This window comes from Phasianus colchicus, chromosome Z (assembly GCF_987193195.1).
Source record: "Phasianus colchicus chromosome Z, bPhaCol1.hap1.1, whole genome shotgun sequence".
Lineage (NCBI taxonomy): Eukaryota > Metazoa > Chordata > Aves > Galliformes > Phasianidae > Phasianus > Phasianus colchicus.
In genome coordinates this window covers 92,291,914-92,311,588 of record NC_143476.1, presented here as the reverse complement: position 1 = coordinate 92,311,588, position 19,675 = coordinate 92,291,914, and the positions used below count along the sequence as shown (strand labels likewise).

At 43.3% G+C, this 19,675-nt stretch overlaps 1 protein-coding gene across 1 annotated transcript in view; it reads right to left on the bottom strand.

The window, feature by feature from the left end:
- Window positions 1-9,758: 9,758 nt before the first annotated feature.
- MBD2 (methyl-CpG binding domain protein 2) overlaps window positions 9,759-19,675 on the bottom strand; it is a 32,337-nt gene continuing 22,420 nt past the window's right edge. The window contains exons 6-7 of the mRNA XM_090131520.1: window positions 17,403-19,512; window positions 9,759-12,575 (exon numbers count right to left, since the gene is read on the bottom strand). Of these exons, the coding sequence (XP_089987646.1) occupies window positions 19,419-19,512 (94 nt within the window). The 3' untranslated portion in view covers window positions 9,759-12,575; window positions 17,403-19,418. The remainder of the gene's footprint in view (window positions 12,576-17,402; window positions 19,513-19,675) is intronic.

Sequence of the window (19,675 nt, the reverse complement as noted above, 5' to 3'; positions counted from 1 at the left end):
AGAGTAATCAATTAATAATCCTATTAATCCATCAATAATCCCATCAATTATCAAATTAATCCATTAATAATCCCATTAATCCACCAATAATCTCATCAATCCCTCAATAATCCCATTAATCCATCAATAATCTCATCAATCCACCAATAATCCCATTAATAATCAAATTAATCCATCAATAATACTATTAATCCAGCAGTAATCCCATTAATAATCAGATTAATTGATCAATAATCCCATCAATCCATCAATAATCCCATCAATTATCAAATTAATCCATCAATGATCCTAGCAATCCCTCCATAATCCTATTAATTCAATTAATAATCAGATTAATCCATCAATAATCTCATCAACCCCTCAATAATCCCATTAATTCCATTAATAATTAGATTAAATGTCATTAATAATTAGATTAATCCATTAATAATTAATCTATCAATAATCCCATCAATCCAGCAGTAATCCTATTAATAATCTCATTAATCCATCAATAATGCCATCAATCCATCAATAATCCCATTAATAATCAAATTAATCCATCAATAATCCTATCAATCTCCCAATAATTCCATTAAGTCCATGAATAATCAGATTAATCAATCCATAATCCCGACAATAATCAGATTAATCGATCAATAATCTCATTAATCCACCAATAATCCCATCAATAATCCTATTAATCTATCAATAATCTCATCAATCCAGCAGTAATCCCATTAATAATTAATCCATCAGTAACTCCATCAATCCATCAATAATCCTATTAGATCAATTAATCATGAGATAGATCAGTTATTAACCCCATCAATAATCCCATTAATCCATCAATAATCCCATTAATCAATCAATAATCCCATTAATCCATCAATAATCCCATTAATCCATCAATAATCCCATCAATTCATCAATAATCCCATCAATAATCCCATTAATCCATTATTCATCTCATCAATAATCAGATTAATCCATCGATAATCCCATTAATCCATCAATAATCCGTCCAATCTTGCTCTTAATTCATTAATAATCCCATCAATCCATCAATAATCTCATCAATAATCAGATTAATCCGTCAATGATCCCATTAATCCATCAATAATCCCTTCAATAATTAGATTAATTCATCAATAATGCCTCCAATCCATCACGAAACCCATTAATAATCAAATTAATCCATCGCTAATCTCATCAATCCATCATTAATCCCATCAATAATCAGATTAATCCATCAATAATCCCATTAATCCATCAATAACCCCTCAATAATCCCATTAATCCGTCAATAATCCGTCCAATCTTGCTCTTAATTCGTTAATAATCCCATCCATCAATCAATCATCTCATCAATAATCAGATTAATCCATCAATGATCCATTAATCCATCAATAATCCTCTCAATAATTAGATTAATTCATCAATAATGCCTCCAATCCATCACGAAACCCATTAATAATCAAATTAATCCATCACTAATCTCATCAATCCATCATTAATCCCATCAATAATCAGATTAATCCTTCAATAATGCCATTAATCCATCAATAATCCCATTAATAATCTCATTAATCCATCACTTTTGTCAATAATCCCATTAATCCATCAATAATCCGTCCAATCTTGCTCTTAATTTGTTAATAATCCCATCCATCAATCAATCATCTCATCAATAATCAGATTAATCCATCAATAATCCCATCAATCCATCACTAATCCAATTAATAATCAGCTTAATCCATCACTAATCCCATCAATCCATCATTAATCCCATTAATAATCAGATTAAACCATGAATAATCCCATCAATCCATTAATAATCCCATCAATAATTAGATTAATCCATCAATAATCTCATTAATCTATCAATAATCCCATCAATCCATCACTAATCGAATTAATAATCAGATTAATCCATCACTAACCCAATCAATCCCTTAATAATCCTATTAATTCCATTAATAATCGTATTAATCCAATAATCCCCCCAATCTCATCAATAATCCCATCAATAACCTAATTAATCCAGCAATAATCAAATTAATCCAGCAATAATCTCATCAATCCATCACTAATCTCATTAATAATCGCATCAAAGCCATCAATCTAATCAATAATCCCATTAATCGACCAGTAATCCCATTAATCTAATAATCCCACCAATAATCCTATTAATAACACCATTAATCACTAATTAATGCAATCAATCCATCAATAACCCTATCAATCCCATTAATAATCCCATTAATAATCCCATTAATCTATCAGTCATCCCATTAATCCATTAATTACCCCATCAATCCTACCAATAACCCGATCAATCCATCATTAATCCCATTAATCATCTCATTAATCCATTATTAATCCCATTAACCAATCAATAATCTTATTAATCCCATTAATAATACATCAATCCCATCAATGATCTCAAAGAATTAATTAATAACCTCATTAACCCCCTCACTGATCCCATTAATCCCATTAATAGCCCCATTAATTAATCAATAATCCCACTAAATCATCAATAATCCCATCAGTACCAGCAATAAATCCATTAATTCCATTAATCAACCCATTAACTCATCAATCATCTCATTAATTCAATCAATAATCCCATTAATTGCATGATTAATCTCATCAGTGCCTCAAACAACTCATTAATTACATCAATAAACCCATTAATTAATCAATAATCCTAATAATCCATCAATAATCCCGTCAATACCAGCAATAAATCCATTAATCAACCCATTAATCCATCAATCATCTCATTAATTCCATTAATAATCCAATTAATTGCATGATTAATCTCATCAGGGCATCGACAAGCCGATTAATTGCATCAATAATCTCATTAATTAACCAATAATCCCACTAATTCATCAATAATCCCATCAGTACCACCAATGAATCCATTAATTCCATTAATCAACCCATTAACTCATCAATAATCTCATTAATTCCATCAATAATCCCATTAATTGCATGATTAATCTCATCAGTGCATCGACAAACCCATTAATTGCATCAATAATCTCATTAATTAACCAATAATCCCACTAATTCATCAATAATCCCATCAGTACCAGCAATAAATCCATTAATTCCACTAATCATCCCATTAATCCATCAATCATCTCGTTAATTCCATTAATAATCCAATTAATTGCATGATTAATCGCATCAGTGCATCCATAGTCCATTAATTGCATCAATAATCTCATTAATTAGTTAATAATCCCACTAATTCATCAATAATCCCATTATTTCAGCCATAATCCCATCAATCCTGCCATTAATCCAATCAATCTCATCAATAACCCCATTAATAATCCCATTAATCCCCCCCAATATCTCATTAATCCAATTAATCCTGTTATTAATCCTATTAATCTCGTCAATAATCCCATAATCCCAAATTTATGCACTCAGAAACCCCAAAATCCCCACAAAAAAACCCAAAATCCCATTAAAAAACCCTAAAATCCCTCCAAAAAACCCAAAATGCCTCAAAAAAAATCCCAAAATCCCCTTAAAAAAGCCAAAATCCCCTCAAAAAGCCCCAAAATCCCATTAAAAAGCCCCAAAATCCATCAAGAAAACCCAAAAATCACTCAAGAAAACCCAAATTCCTCAAATTTCCCCAAATCTCTCAAAAAAAACCTAAAATCCCCTTAAAAGAACCCAAAATCCCCACAAAAAGCCCCAAAAATCTCTCAAAAAAACCGAAAATCCCATTAAAAAAACCAAAATTCCATTAAAAAACCCAAAATCCCATTAAAAAACCTAAGATCCCTCTGAAAAATCCTAAAATCCCTCAAAAAAAAATCCCAAAATTCCCTTAAAAAAGGCAAAATCCCCCCAAAGAGCCCCAAAATCCCATTAAAAAAGCCCCAAAATTCCATCAAAAAAGACCCAAAATCCATCAAGAAAACCCAAAAATCACTCAAGAAAACCCAAATTCCTCAAATTTCCCCAGATCTCTAAAAAAAAAACTAAAATCCCCTTAAAAGCACCCAAAATCCCCACAAAAAGCCCCAAAAATCCCATTAAACAACCCAAAATCCCATTAAAAAAACCAAAATCCCTCAAAAAATCCTAAAATCCCTCCAAAAAAATCACAAAATTACCTTAAAAAAGGCAAAATCCCCTCAAAAAGCCCCAAAATCCCATTAAAAAGCCCCAAAATCCCATTAAAAAAACCCAAATCCCATTAAAAAGCCACCATATCCATCAAGAAAACCCTAAAATCCCACAAAGAAAAACCAAATCCCTCAAATTTCTCCAAATCCCTCAAAAAAAAAAACTAAAATGCTACCAAAAGTCCCCAAAATCCCACAAAAAAACCCAAAATCCCACAAGAAAACCCCAAATTTCTCCAAATCCCTCAAAAATAACCTAAAATGCTCTCAAAAATCCCTAAAACCCCACAAAAAAACCCACAAAATCCCACAAGAAAACCCCAAATTTCTCCAAATCCCTCAAAAAAAACCTAAAATGCTCTCAAAAATCCCTAAAATCCCACAAAAAAAACCAAAATCCCACAAGAAAACCCCAAATTTCTCCAAATCCCTCAAAAAAACCTAAAATGCTCTCAAAAATTCCTGAAATCCCACAAAAAAACCCAAAATCCCACAAGAAAACCCCAAATTTCTCCAAATCCCTCAAAAATAACCTAAAATGCTCTCAAAAATCCCTAAAATCCCACAAAAAAAACCCAAAATCCCACAAGAAAACCCCAAATTTCTCCAAATCCCTCAAAAAAAAAACCCTAAAATGCTCTCAAAAATACCTAAAATCCCACAAAAAAAACCAAAATCCCACAAGAAAACCCCAAATTTCTCCAAAATGCTCTCAAAAATCCCTAAAATCCCACAAAAAAACCCAAAATCCCACAAAAAAACCCCAAATTTCTCCAAATCCCTCAAAAAAAAACCTAAAATGCTCTCAAAAATCCCTAAAATCCCACAAGAAAACCCAAAATCCCACAAGAAAACCCCAAATTTCCCCAAATCCCTCAAAAAAAAACCCTAAAATGCTCTCAAAAATCCCTAAAATCCCTCAAAAAAACCCAAAATCCCACAAGAAAAACCCAAATTTCTCCAAATCCCTCAAAAAAACCCTAAAATGCTCTCAAAAATCCCTAAAATCCCACAAAAAAACCCAAAATCCCACAAGAAAACTCCAAATTTCTCCAAATCCCTCAAAAAAAAACCTAAAATGCTCTCAATAATCCCTAAAATCCCACAAAAAAACCCAAAATCCCACAAGAAAACCCAAATTTCTCCAAATCCCTCAAAAAAAAAACCCTAAAATGCTCTCAAAAATCCCTAAAATCCCACAAAAAAAACCCAAAATCCCACAAAAAAACACAAATTTCTCCAAATCCCTCAAAAAAACCCTAAAATGCTCTCAAAAATCCCTAAAATCCCACAAAAAACCCAAAATCCCACAAGAAAACCCCAAATTTCTCCAAATCCCTCAAAAAAAACCCTAAAATGCTCTAAAAAATCCCTAAAATCCCACAAAAAAAAAACAAAATCCCACAAGAAAACCCCAAATTTCTCCAAATCCCTCAAAAAAAACCTAAAATGCTCTCAAAAATACCTAAAATCCTACAAAAAAACCCCAAAATCCCGCAAGAAAACCCCAAAATCCCCCAAGAAAAACCGAGATTTCTCCAAATCCCTCAAGAAAACCCTAAAATGCTCTCAAAAATCCCTAAAATCCCACAAGAAAACCCAAAATCCCACAAGAAAACCCCAAATTTCCCCAAATCCCTCAAAAAAAAACCCTAAAATGCTCTCAAAAATCCCTAAAATCCCTCAAAAAAACCCAAAATCCCACAAGAAAAACCCAAATTTCTCCAAATCCCTCAAAAAAAACCCTAAAATGCTCTCAAAAATCCCTAAAATCCCACAAAAAAACCCAAAATCCCACAAGAAAACTCCAAATTTCTCCAAATCCCTCAAAAAAAAACCTAAAATGCTCTCAAAAATCCCTAAAATCCTACAAAAAAAACCCAAAATCCCGCAAGAAAACCCCAAATTTCTCCAAATCCCTCAAAAAAACCCTAAAATGCTCTCAAAGATCCCTAAAATCCCACAAAAAAACCCAAAATCCCACAAGAAAACCCCAAATTTCTCCAAATCCCTCAAAAAAAAACCCTAAAATGCTCTCAAAAATCCCTAAAATCCCACAAAAAAACCCAAAATCCCACAAGAAAACCCCAAATTTCTCCAAATTCCTCAAAAAAAACCCCTAAAATGCTCTCAAAAATCCCTAAAATCCCACAAAAAAAACCAAAATCCCACAAGAAAACCCCAAATTTCTCCAAAATGCTCTCAAAAATCCCTAAAATCCCACAAAAAAAACCCAAAATCCCACAAAAAAACCCCAAATTTCTCCAAATCCCTCAAAAAAAAAACCTAAAATGCTCTCAAAAATCCCTAAAATCCCACAAAAAAACCCAAAATCCCACAAGAAAACCCCAAATTTCTCCAAATCCCTCAAAAAAAATCCTAAAATGCTCTCAAATATCCCTAAAATCCCACAAAAAAACCCCAAAATCCCACAAGAAAACCCCAAATTTCTCCAAATCCCTCAAAGAAAAAAACTAAAATGCTCTCAAAAATCCCTAAAATCCCACAAAAAAAACCCAAAATCCCACAAGAAAACCCCAAATTTCTCCAAATCCCTCAAAAAAACCCTAAAATGCTCACAAAAATCCCTAAAATCCTAAAAAAAACCCAAAATCCCACAAGAAAACCCCAAATTTCTCCAAATCCCTCAAAAAAACCCCTAAAATGCTCTCAAAAATCCCTAAAATCCCACCAAAAAACCCAAAATCCCACAAGAAAACCTCAAATTTCTCCAAATCCCTCAAAAAAACCCTAAAATGCTCACAAAAATCCCTAAAATCCTAAAAAAAACCCAAAATCCCACAAGAAAACCCCAAATTTCTCCAAATCCCTCAAAGAAAAACCCTAAAATGTTCTCAAAAATCCCTAAAATCCCACAAAAAAACCCAAAATCCCACAAGAAAACCCCAAATTTCTCCAAATCCCTCAAAAAAAAACCTAAAATGCTCTCAAAAATCCCTAAAATCCCACAAAAAAACCCAAAATCCCACAAGAAAACCCCAAATTTCTCCAAATCCCTCAAAAAAACCCTAAAATGCTCTCAAAGATCCCTGAAATCCCACAAAAAAAAACCAAAATCCCACAAGAAAACCCCAAATTTCTCCAAATCCCTCAAAAATAACCTAAAATGCTCTCAAAAATCCCTAATATCCTACAAAAAAACCTAAAATCCCACAAGAAAACCCCAAATTTCTCCAAATCCCTCAAAAAAACCCCTAAAATGCTCTCAAAAATCCCTAAAATCCCACAAAAAAACCCAAAATCCCACAAGAAAACCCCAAATTTCTCCAAATCCCTCAAAAATAACCTAAAATGCTCTCAAAAATCCCTAAAATCCCACAAAAAAAACCAAAATCCCACAAGAAAACCCCAAATTTCACCAAATCCCTCAAAAAAACCCTAAAATGCTCTCAAAAATCCCTAAAATCCCACAAAACACCCAAAATCCCACAAGAAAACCCCAAATTTCTCCAAATCCCTCAAAAACAACCTAAAATACTCTCAAAAATCCCTAAAATCCTACAAAAAAAACCCAAAATCCCACAAGAAAAGCCAAATTTCTCCAAATCCCTCAAAAAAAAAACCTAAAATGCTCTCAAAAATCCCTAAAATCCCACAAAAAAACCCAAATCCTACAAGAAAACCCCAAATTTCTCCAAATCCCTCAAAGAAAAACCCTAAAATGCTCTCAAAAATCCCTAAAATCCCATTAAAAAACCCAAACTACCACAAAAAAACCCACAATTCTCCAAATCCCTCAAAATAACCTAAAATGCTCTCAAAAATCCCTAAAATCCCACAAGAAAACCCAAAATCCCACAAGAAAACCCCAAATTTCTCTAAATCCCTCAAAGAAAAACCCTAAAATGTTCTCAAAAATCCCTAAAATCCGACAAAAATCCCAAAATCCCACAAAAAAAACCAAAATCCCATAAAAAAACCCAAAATCCCATAAAAAAAACACAAAATCCCACAAAAAAAACCCAAAATCCCACAAATTTCTCCAAATCCCTCAAAAAAAAACCCTAAAATGCTCTCAAAAATCCCTAAAATCCCTCAAAAAATCCCAAAATACCACAAAAAATCCCAAATTTCTCCAAATCCCTCAAAAAAAAAACCCTAAAATGCTCTCAAAAATCCCTAAAATCCCAAAAAAACACCAAAATCCCACAAGAAAACCCCAAATTTCACCAAATCCCTCAAAAAAAACCTAAAATGCTCTCAAAAATCCCTAAAATCCCACAAGAAAACCCAAAATCCCACAAAAAAACCCAAAATCCCACAAGAAAACCCCAAATTTCTCCAAATCCCTCAAAAAAAATCCTAAAATGCTCTCAAAAATCCCTAAAATCCCACAAAAAACCCAAAATCCCACAAGAAAACCCCAAATTTCTCCAAATCCCTCAAAAAAACCTAAAATACTCCCAAAAATCCCTCAAATCCCACAAAAAAACCCAAAATCCCACAAGAAAACCCCAAATTTCTCTAAATCCCTCAAAGAAAACCCCTAAAATGCTCTCAAAAATCCCTAAAATCCCACAAAAAAACCCAAAATCCCACAAAAAAACCAAATTTCTCCAAATCCCTCAAAAAAACCCTAAGATGCTCTCAAAAATTCCTAAAATCCCACATAAAAACCCAAAATCCCACAAAAATCCCCAAATTTCTCCAAATCCCCCAAAAAAGACCCTAAAATGCTCTCAAAAATCCCTAAAATCCCACAAAAAAACCCAAAATCCCACAAGAAAACCCCAAATTTCTCCAAATCCCTCAAAAAAACCCTAAAATGTTCTCAAAAATCCCTAACATCCCACAAAAAAACCCAAAATCCAACAAGAAAACCCAAATTTCACAAAATCCCTCCAAAAAAAACCCTAAAATGCTCTAAAAAATGCCTAAAATCCCACAAAAAAAACCAAAATCCCACAAAAAAAACCAAAATCCCACAAAAAAACCCCAAATTTCTCCAAATCCCTCAAAAAAACCTAAAATGCTCTCAAAAATCCCTAAAATCCCCCCAAAAACTGCTAAAAAAAACCAAAATCCCTTAAAAAAAACAAGAACTCCTCAAAATACCCCAAAATCCCTCAAATTTCCTCAAATCACTCAAAAAAAACCCCTAAAATGCTCTCAAATATCCCTAAAATTCTAAAAAAAACCAAAATCCCTCCAAAAAACCCAATGTCCCTCAAAAAAAACCCAAAATTGTCACAAAAAAACCAAAATTTCATAAAATAAAGCAAAAATCCTTTCAAAATACCCTAAACTCCCATTTAAAAACCACGAATCCCATTAAAAAGCCCCAAAATCCCTCAAAAAAACCCTATAATCCCCACTCAAAAAGCCTAATCCCAAAAATTTCTCAAAATCCCTCAAAAAAGAAGCCCAAAATTCCCTTAAAAACCCTAAAATTCCCTTAAAAACCCCAAAATCCGTCAAAAAAAACCCGAAAATCCCATTAAAAAAAACCCAAATCCCTCGAATTTTCCCAAATTCCCCTCAAAAAACCCCAAAGCCCCCAGAAAAGAAACCAAAATCCCCCCAAAAAACCCTTAAAAAACCCAAAATCTCTTAAAAAAAAAAAAAATCCCTCGAAAAAAACCCCAAATCCCTCAAATCTCCCCAAATCCCTCAAAAAAAACCCAAAAGCGCCAAAAATTCCCCATTTTCCCTCCCGTTTCCTCTCCAACCCCTCTGTTTTCCCGCCCATTTCAACCCCCAAACCCCCATTTTCTCCCCCAAACCGCCGCTTTTCTTCACGTTTCACCCCCAAAACACCGATTTTCCAACATTTTATTCCCCGTTTTCGCCATTTTTCCTCACAGTTTCACCAAAAATCCCCTTTATTCCCCCGAATTGTCCTCACGGCCGCCATTTTGACTCCAGCCGTTTTCCCGCCAGCCGCCATTTTGTTCCCAGCCATTTTCCCGCCAGCCGCCATTTTGTTCCCAGCCGTTTTCCCGCCAGCCACCATTTTGTCCCCACTCGTTTTCCCGCCAGCCGCCATTTTGTCCCCACTCGTTTTCCCGCCAGCCGCCATTTTGTCCCCAGCTTTTCCCGCCGTTTTCCCCCTTCCAAACAAAAAAACCCCCAATTTTACCTCAAATTCATCCCCAAACCGCACTTTTCCCACCACGTTTCACCAAAAATCACCACTTTCCCACAAAGCGCGCCCGAATTCGCCTTTTTTATTCACATTACACCCCGAAATCCCAACTGCAATCCGTATTTCCACAACCGACACAACCGCCGCTTTGGCTCCCATCACAGCGAACAACCGCCGCGCTCAGCACAACGTTTGACCTTTTTTTCTACACATTTCCGCCCAAAATCCGTCGTTTTCTCCACCGTTACCGAGGATTCGGCTTCGAGCGGCGCCCGCCGCGCTGCGAGCTCACTTTCGGCCGCCGTTTCGCGCGCACTTCCGGTGGCTTCGGAGAACTTCGGGAAAGTTCGGATGCGGCTCAGAGCTCTTCGGAAATTGGGGCGGAAATGGGGTTTTAATTGGGGCATTTCCAGTCACAGGAAAAAATGGCGGCACATCCGTTCCCGTCGCAGCTGTTCAGGAGAAAAGATGGCGGCACATCCGGTCCGTACAATGCGATTCGAGAGGAAAGATGGCGGCACTTTGCGTCCGTACAGAGAGACTCAAAAGGAAAGATGGCGGCACTTCCGGTCTTCACAAAACAACCCTGCAGGGAAGATGGCGGCACTTCCGGTCCGTTCGAAGCAGGGCGAGAAACGAGATGGCGGCAGTTCCAGCTCGCTCGCAGCCATTCGAGAGGAAAGATGGCGGCACTTGCGGTCGTTTCGGATCACATGCGGGCATTTTCAGACGCTTCGTGCCAATTCGGAGACGTTCTTAAACGCGTTGGAGCGGGTGAGGGGGAGGCTGGAGGTACTTGCGGTGTCTTCGGAGAACTTCGGGAATCTTCGGGTGCGGCTCACAGCGCTTCCGGTCACTTCGGGATAATCCGGTTTGGGGGGGGGGGGAGGGGGTGGAAGAGGTCTTAATTGAGGCACTTCCGGTCCGCTCGAAGCCTTTCAAGAGGAAAGATGGCGGAACTTCCGGTCCTTTCGGCTGACATCCGGGCATTTCGAAACGCTTCGAATCATTTCTGATCTCTCCGGAAAAGTTTTGGGGAACTTTTGAAACAAATCCCGCAACTTCGGGGATATTCGGAACAATTTGGGTCTCACAGGAGCATTTCCGGTGACTTCGAACTACTTCCGGTCCTTCCGGAGAACTTCGGAGGGAGATCGCAACACTTCCGGTGGCTTCGGAGCTATTCGGGTTTCTTAAGGGAACGTCAGGGCACTTCGGCTCTTTTCGGAAACTTTCGTGGAGGTTTCGCGGCACTTCCGGTCATTTCGGGACACATCCGGGGACTTCGGAGCGATTCGGATAACTTCGGAACTTTTCGGAGCACTTTCGGTTCCTACGATGCCCTTCCGGTCTCTTCGGAATTACTCGGGTCAGTTCCGATCATTTCGATGCACTTCCGGTGGGTTTTCGGGCACTTCCGGTCGTTTCGGATTTGTTCGGCTCACTTCGGTATCATCTGGAGGCACTTCCGGTCATTTCGGAAGACATCCGGGGACTTTAGACCGATTCGGATCACTTCGGAACTTTTCGGAGTACTTCCGGTCACTAAGTAGCACTTCCGGTCTTTTCGGAATACCTCGGCTCAGTTCCGATCATTTGGATGCATTTCCGGTGGGCTTTGGGGCACTTCCGGTCTTTTCGGATTTGTTCGGCTCACTTCGTTATCATCTGGAGGCACTTCCGGTCATTTCGGAAGACATCCGGGGACTTCAGAGCGATTCGGATCACTTCGGAACTCTTCGGAGTACTTCCGGTCCCTGCATAGCACTTCCGGTCTTTTCGGAATACCTCGGTTCAGTTCCGATCTTTTCGATGCATTTCCGGTGGGTTTTCGAGCACTTCCGGTCTTTTCGGATTTGTTCGGCTCACTTCGGTATAATCTGGAGGCACTTCCGGTCATTTCGGAAGACATCCGGGGACTTCATAGTGATTCGGATCATTTCGGAACTCTTCGGAGCATTTCCGGTCTCTAAGGAGCACTTCCGGTCACTTCGGAGCACATCGGAAGACTTCGGAACTGTTCGGAGCAATTCGGAACTGTTTCGAGCACTTCCTGTTCCTTCGGAAAACTTCGGAATACTTCGGGTCAGCTGCGAGTATTTCGGAGCACTTCCGGTGTTCTCGGAACGCTTCGGGAACAGATCGGGACGCTTCGCCTCCTTTCGGAAGCATTCGGCTCAATTCGGAAATCTTCGCTGAGCCTTCGGTGTTATGAAACCCCTTCGTGTCCTTTCGGCTCACTTCGTGCGGCGGTTCTGACTACTTCCGGTCTCTTCGGAGCGCTTCCGGTCGGCAAGACGGCGATCGGAAAAAATCGCTTTACTTCGGAGCTGTTCGGAGACGATCGGGAATTTCCGGACAGCGCCGTTATGACACCATTAATAATAGGAATAAAAACCCGGAATTACGCCAATTAATTCTTAATTACCATTCATTCCTAATTAATTAGGTTCATTAATAATATGTAAATGACTGCAATTAATATTTCCCGGGTTTTTGCCTCCATCTGCCGTTAATTTCATTAATCACAATCGATTTTAATGAGGTTTTCATGATTCTATGGGGCTGCCCCATAGATTTCTGTGCCCCATAGATTCTATGGGGCTGCCCCATAGATTTTCCCACCCCACAGATTCTATGGGGCTGCCCCATAGATTCCTGTGCCCCATAGATTCTATGGGGCTGCCCCATAGATTCACCGACCCCATAGATTCTATGGGGCTGCCCCATAGATTCCCCCGCCCCACAGATTCTATGGGGCTGCCCCATAGATTTCTCCACCCCATAGATTCTATGGGGCTGCCCCATAGATTCCCCACCCCAAGATTCTATGGGGCTGCCCCATAGATTTCTCCACCCCATAGATTCTATGGGGCTGCCCCATAGATTTTCCCCCACCCCATAGATTCTATGGGGCTGCCCCATAGATTTCTGTGCCCCATAGATTCTATGGGGCTGCCCCATAGATTCCCCCACCCCATAGATTCTATGGGGCTGCCCCATAGATTCCACACCCCATAAATTCTATGGGGCTGCCCCATAGATTCCCCGACCCCACAGATTCTATGGGGCTGCCCCATAGATTCTCCCACCCCATAGATTCTATGGGGCTGCCCCATAGATTCCCCCACCCCATAGATTCTATGGGGCTGCCCCATAGATTCCTGTGCCCCATAGATTCTGTGGGGCTGCCCCATAGATTCTCCACCCCACAGATTCTATGGGGCTGCCCCATAGATTTCTCCACCCCATAGATTCTATGGGGCTGCCCCATAGATTTCGGTGCCCCATAGATTCTATGGGGCTGCCCCATAGATTCTCGAACCCATAGATTCTATGGGGCAGCCCCATAGATTCCTGTGCCCCATAGATTCTGTGGGGCTGCCCCATAGATTTCTCCACCCCATAGATTCTATGGGGCTGCCCCATAGATTCCCCCACCCCATAGATTCTATGGGGCTGCCCCATAGATTCCCCACCCCAAGATTCTATGGGGCTGCCCCATAGATTTCTCCACCCCATAGATTCTATGGGGCTGCCCCATAGATTTTCCCCCACCCCATAGATTCTATGGGGCTGCCCCATAGATTCCCCACCCCATAGATTCTATGGGGCTGCCCCATAGATTCCTTTGCCCCATAGATTCTATGGGGCTGCCCCATAGATTCCCCCACCCCATAGATTCTATGGGGCTGCCCCATAGATTCCCCACCCCATAGATTCTATGGGGCTGCCCCATAGATTCCCCCTCCCCATCGATTCTATGGGGCTGCCCCATAGATTCCCCACCCCATAGATTCTATGGGGCTGCCCCATAGATTTGTCACCCCATAGATTCTGTGGGGCTGCCCCATAGATTTCTCCACCCCATGGATTCTATGGGGCTGCCCCATAGATTCCTGTGCTCCATAGATTCTATGGGGCTGCCCCATAGATTTGTCACCCCGTAGATTCTATGGGGCAGCACCACAGAATCTATGGGACACAGAAATCTATGGGGCAGCCCCATAGATTTTATGGGGTGGGGAATCTTTGGGACAGCCCCATAGAATCTATGGGGTGACAAATCTATGGGGCAGCCCCATGGAATCTATGGGGTGGGGAATCTATGGGGCAGCCCCACGGAATCTATGGGGCACAGGAATCTATGGGGCAGCCCCATAGAATCTATGGGGCACAGAAATCTATGGGGCAGCCCCATAGAATCTTTGGGGTGGGGGAATCTATGGGGCAGCCCCATAGAATCTATGGGGCGGGGGAATCTATGGGGCAGCCCCATAGAATCTATGGGGTGGGGGAATCTATGGGGCAGCCCCATAGAATCTATGGGGCGGGGGAATCTATGGGGCAGCCCCATAGAATCTATGGGATGGGGGAATCTATGGGGCAGCCCCATAGAATCTATGGGGTGGGGAATCTATGGGGCAGCCCCATAGAATCTGTGGGGTGGGGAATCTATGGGGCAGCCCCATAGAATCTATGGGGCACAGGAATCTATGGGGCAGCCCCATAGAATCTATGGGGCCGGGGAATCTATGGGGCAGCCCCATAAAATCTACGGGGTGGGGAAATCTATGGGGAGCCCCATAGAATATATGGTGTGGGGAATCTATGGGGCAGCCCCATAGAATCTATCGAGTCGAGAATCTATGGGGCAGGCCCACAGAATCTATGGGGTGAGGAATCTATGGGGCAGCCCCATAGAACCTATGGGGTGGGGGAATCTATGGGGCAGCCCCATAGAATCTATGGGGTGGAGAAATCTATGGGGCAGCCCCATAGAATCTATGGTGTGGGCAAATCTATGGGGCAGCCCCATAGAATCTATGGGGTGGGGGAATCTATGGGCAGCCCCATAGAATCTATGGGGCGGGGGAATCTATGGGGCAGCCCCATAGAATCTATGGGGCAACGGAATCTATGGGGCAGCCCCATAGACTTTATGGGGGGAGAAATCTATGGGGCAGCCCCATAGAATCTGTGGGGTGGGGGAATCTATGGGGCAGCCCCATAGAGTCTATGGGGTGACAAATCTATGGGGCAGCCCCATAGAATCTATGGGGTGGAGAATCCATGGGGCAGCCCCATAGAATCTATGGGGCGGGGGAATCTATGGGGCAGCCCCATAGAATCTATGGGGTGGGGGAATCTATGGGGCAGCCCCATAGAATCTATGGGGTGGGGGAATCTATGGGGCAGCCCCATAGAATCTATGGGGTGACAAATCTATGGGGCAGCCCCACAGAATCTGTGGGGCACAGAAATCTATGGGGCAGCCACATAGAATCTATGGGGTGGGAGAATCTATGGGGCACAGGAATCTATGGGGCAGCCCCATAGAATTGATGGGTTGAGCGAATCTATGGGGCAGCCCCATAGAATCTATGGGGTCGAGAATCTATGGGGCAGCCCCATAGAATCTATGGGGTGGGGAATCTATGGGGCAGACCCATAGAATCTATGGGGTGGGGAATCTATGGGGCAGCCCCATAGAATCTATGGGGCAACGGAATCTATGGGGAAGCCCCATAGAATCTATGGGGTGGGGAATCTATGGGGCAGCCCCATAGAATCGATGGGGTGGGGAATCTATGGGGAAGCCCCATAGAATCTATGGGGTGGAAAAATCTATGGGGCAGCCCCATAGAATCTATGGGGTGGGGAATCTATGGGGCAGCCCCATAGAATCTATGGGGTGGGAGAATCTATGGGGCAGCCCCATAGAATCTATGGGGTGGGAGAATCTATGGGGCAGCCCCATAGAATCTATGGGGTGGGGAATCTATGGGGCAGCCCCATAGAATCTATGGGGCGGGGGAATCTATGGGGCAGCCCCAGAGAATCTATGGGGTGGGGGAATCTATGGGGCAGCCCCATAGAATCTATGGGGCAAAGGAATCTATGGGGCAGCCCCACAGAATCTATGGGGCAGAGGAATCTATGGGGCAGCCCCATAGATTCTATGGGGTGGGGAATCTATGGGGCAGCCCCATAGAATCTATGGGGTGGGGAATCTATGGGGCAGCCCCATAGAATCTATGGGGCACAGAAATCTATGGGGCAGCCCCATAGAATCTGTGGGGTGAAACAATCTATGGGGCAGCCCCATAGAATCTATGGGGCACAGAAATCGATGGGGCAGCCCCATAGAATCTGTGGGGTGAAACAATCTATGGGGCAGCCCCATAGAATCTATGGGGCACAGAAATCTATGGGGCAGCCCCATAGAATCTACGGGGTGGAAAATCTATGGGGCAGCCCCATAGAATCTATGGGGTGAGGGAATCTATGGGGCAGCCCCACAGAATCTATGGGGCACAGGAATCTATGGGGCAGCCCCATAGAATCTATGGGGTGGGAGAATCTATGGGGCAGCCCCATAGAATCTATGGGGCACAGGAATCTATGGGGCAGCCCCATAGAATCTATGGGGCACAGGAATCTATGGGGCAGCCCCATAGAATCTATGGGGTGGGGAATCTATGGGGCAGCCCCATAGAATCAATGGGGTGGGGAATCTATGGGGCAGCCCCATAGAATCGATGGGGTGAGCGAATCTATGGGGCAGCCCCATAGAATCTATGGGGTGAAACATTCTATGGGGCAGCCCCATAGAATCTATGGGGTGGAGAAATCGGGCAGCCCCATAGAATCTATGGGGTGACAAATCTATGGGGCAGCCCCACAGAATCTATGGGGCACAGAAATCTATGGGGCAGCCCCATAGAATCTGTGGGGTGGAGGAATCTATGGGGCAGCCCCACAGAATCTATGGGGTGGGAAAATCTATGGGGCAGCCCTGAAATGGGGGTCATTGACCCGAAATTGGTGACCTTTGACCCCAGTCTGGTGACCCCTGACCTCCAAGTGTTGACCTTTGACCCCAACTGTTGACCTTTGACCCCAGTGTTGACCTTTGACCCCAAATGTTGACCTCCGAGCCAAATGTTGACCTTTGACCCCAGTGTTGACCTTTGACCCCCAAATGTTGACCTTTGACCCCAATTGTTGACCTCCGACCCCAAATGTTGACCTTTGACCCCTCAGATGTTGGCCTTCGACCCCAAATTTTGACCTTTGACCCCCCAAATGTTGACCTTCGACCCCAAATGTTGACCTTTGCCTCCCAAAATGTTGACCTTTGACCCCCATCTGACCTTTGGTGCCGGAATCGGTGACCTTTGACCCCACGTCCGGATCCTTTGCTGCCGTAATCCGTGACCTTTGACCTCGAATCCGTGACCTCTGACCCCAAAATGTCCATGCGAGCCGGACCTGTGACCTTTCACCCCTCAAAATGTGACCTTTGACCCTCAATCTTGACCTTTGACCCCCAGGTGACGACCCCCACCCCAAATACGGCGACCTTTGACCCCAATCCGTGACCTTTGACCCCAAATTTTGGACTTGAACCCCAAAATGTTGACCTTTGACCCCCAGAATAACGACTTTCCCACCCAACCTGACGACCTTTGACCCCAATGTTGACCTTTGACCCCCCAATGTGTTGACCTTTGACCCCAACCCCCCATAGACCTGAATGTGTCCCAGGCTGGTGACCTTTGACCCCAAATTCGGAGCCTGACCCCAATTGTGACCTTTGACCCCGAAATGTGGGTGTTTTTGCCCCCATAATGACGACCTTTGACCCCAATGTTGACCTTTGACCCCCGAATCGTGACCTCTGACCCCAAATGTGGAACTTTGGACCCCAAAATGGCGACCTTTGACCCCCGACCTTTGACCCCATCGTTGACCTCTGACCCCCAACTGTGGAACCTTGGACCTCAAAATGGCGACCTTTGACCCCCGACCTTTGACCCCAACGTTGACCTTTGACCTTCAATCTGTCACCTTGTCCCCAATCTGTGACCTTTGACCCTCCAATCTTTGACCTTTGGCCCCCATCGTTGACCTTCGACCCCAAAGAGACGACCTTTGACCCCCAGAGTTGACCTTTGACCTCCAAATCCACCTTCGACCCTCAATCTGTGAACTTTGACCCCAAATCTGTGACCTTTGACCCCGAATATGGGGCCTACAACTCCAATACGTCGACCTTTGACCCCCAGTGTTGACCTTTGACCCCCAACGATGACCTTTGACCCCAAACATGGGACCTTTGCCCCCAAACGACCGCCTTCGACCCCAACCCACAACCTTTGACCCCCCAACGTTGACCTTTGACCCCAAATATGGCACCTTTGACCCCACATATGGGACCTTTGACCCCCAACCCATGACCTCTGACCCCAACGGTGACCTTTGACCCCCAACCCACGACCTTTGACCCCAAACATGGGACCTTTGCCCCCAATATCACAACCTTCGACCCCAATCTGTGAACTTTGACCCCAAACTGAGGACCTTTGACCCCAAATCTGTGACCTTTGACCCCGGATATGGGACCATTGACCCCAAACACAAGACCTCTGACCCCAAAATGACGACCTTTGACCCCCCAACCCACGACCTTTGACCCCAACGATGACCTTTGACCCTAAATATGGGACCTTCGACCCCAACCCACAACTTTTGACCTCAGTGTTGACCTTTGACCCCCAAAATGATGACCTTTGACCCCACATATGGGCCCTCCGCCCCCAAACCGACGACCTTTGACCCCCCAACCCACGACCTCTGACCCCAACGGTGACCTTTGACCCCAAATACGGGACCTTTGCCCCCAATATCACAACCTTCGACCCCAATCTGTGAACTTTGACCCCAAACTGAGGACCTTTGACCCCAAATCTGTGACCTTTGACCCCGGATATGGGACCTTGGACTCCAAAACGTCGACCTTTGACCCCCAGTGTTGACCTTTGACCCCCAACCCACGACCTTTGACCCCAAATATGGGAACTTTGCCCCCAATATCACAACCTTCGACCCCATCATTGACCTGTGACCCCCAAAATGATGACCTTTGACCCCACATATGGGCCCTCCGCCCCCAAACCGACGACCTTTGACCCCCGAACCCACGACCCCTGACCCCAACGGTGACCTTTGACCCCAAGAAACCACACTCAGACTCCAAGCATCGCTTCGCTGCCCCCCAAAAATCAGCATTTTTCAACCCCCCCCCCCCAAAAAAGTGCATTTTCCCCCCACCCCAAACGTTGACCTTTGACCCCGGTGACCTCCATCACGGGGTCAGAGGTCAAAGGTCACTCGTCTTGACCCCTTGACCCCGCCGGGTCGCCGGCCAGCAGAGCTTCTTCCAGTTTCTTCCTCACTCGTCTCACCCGCTCCTCCTGCTTCCTGCAAGGGGCAAAGGGCAAAGGTCAAAGGTCACGGGATCCCACAAGACCCCATAGGACCCCATAGGATCCCATAAGACCCCATAGGACCCATAAAACCCCATAGAATCCCATAGAATCCCATAAAACCCCATAGACCCCATAAGACCCCATAAGACCCCATA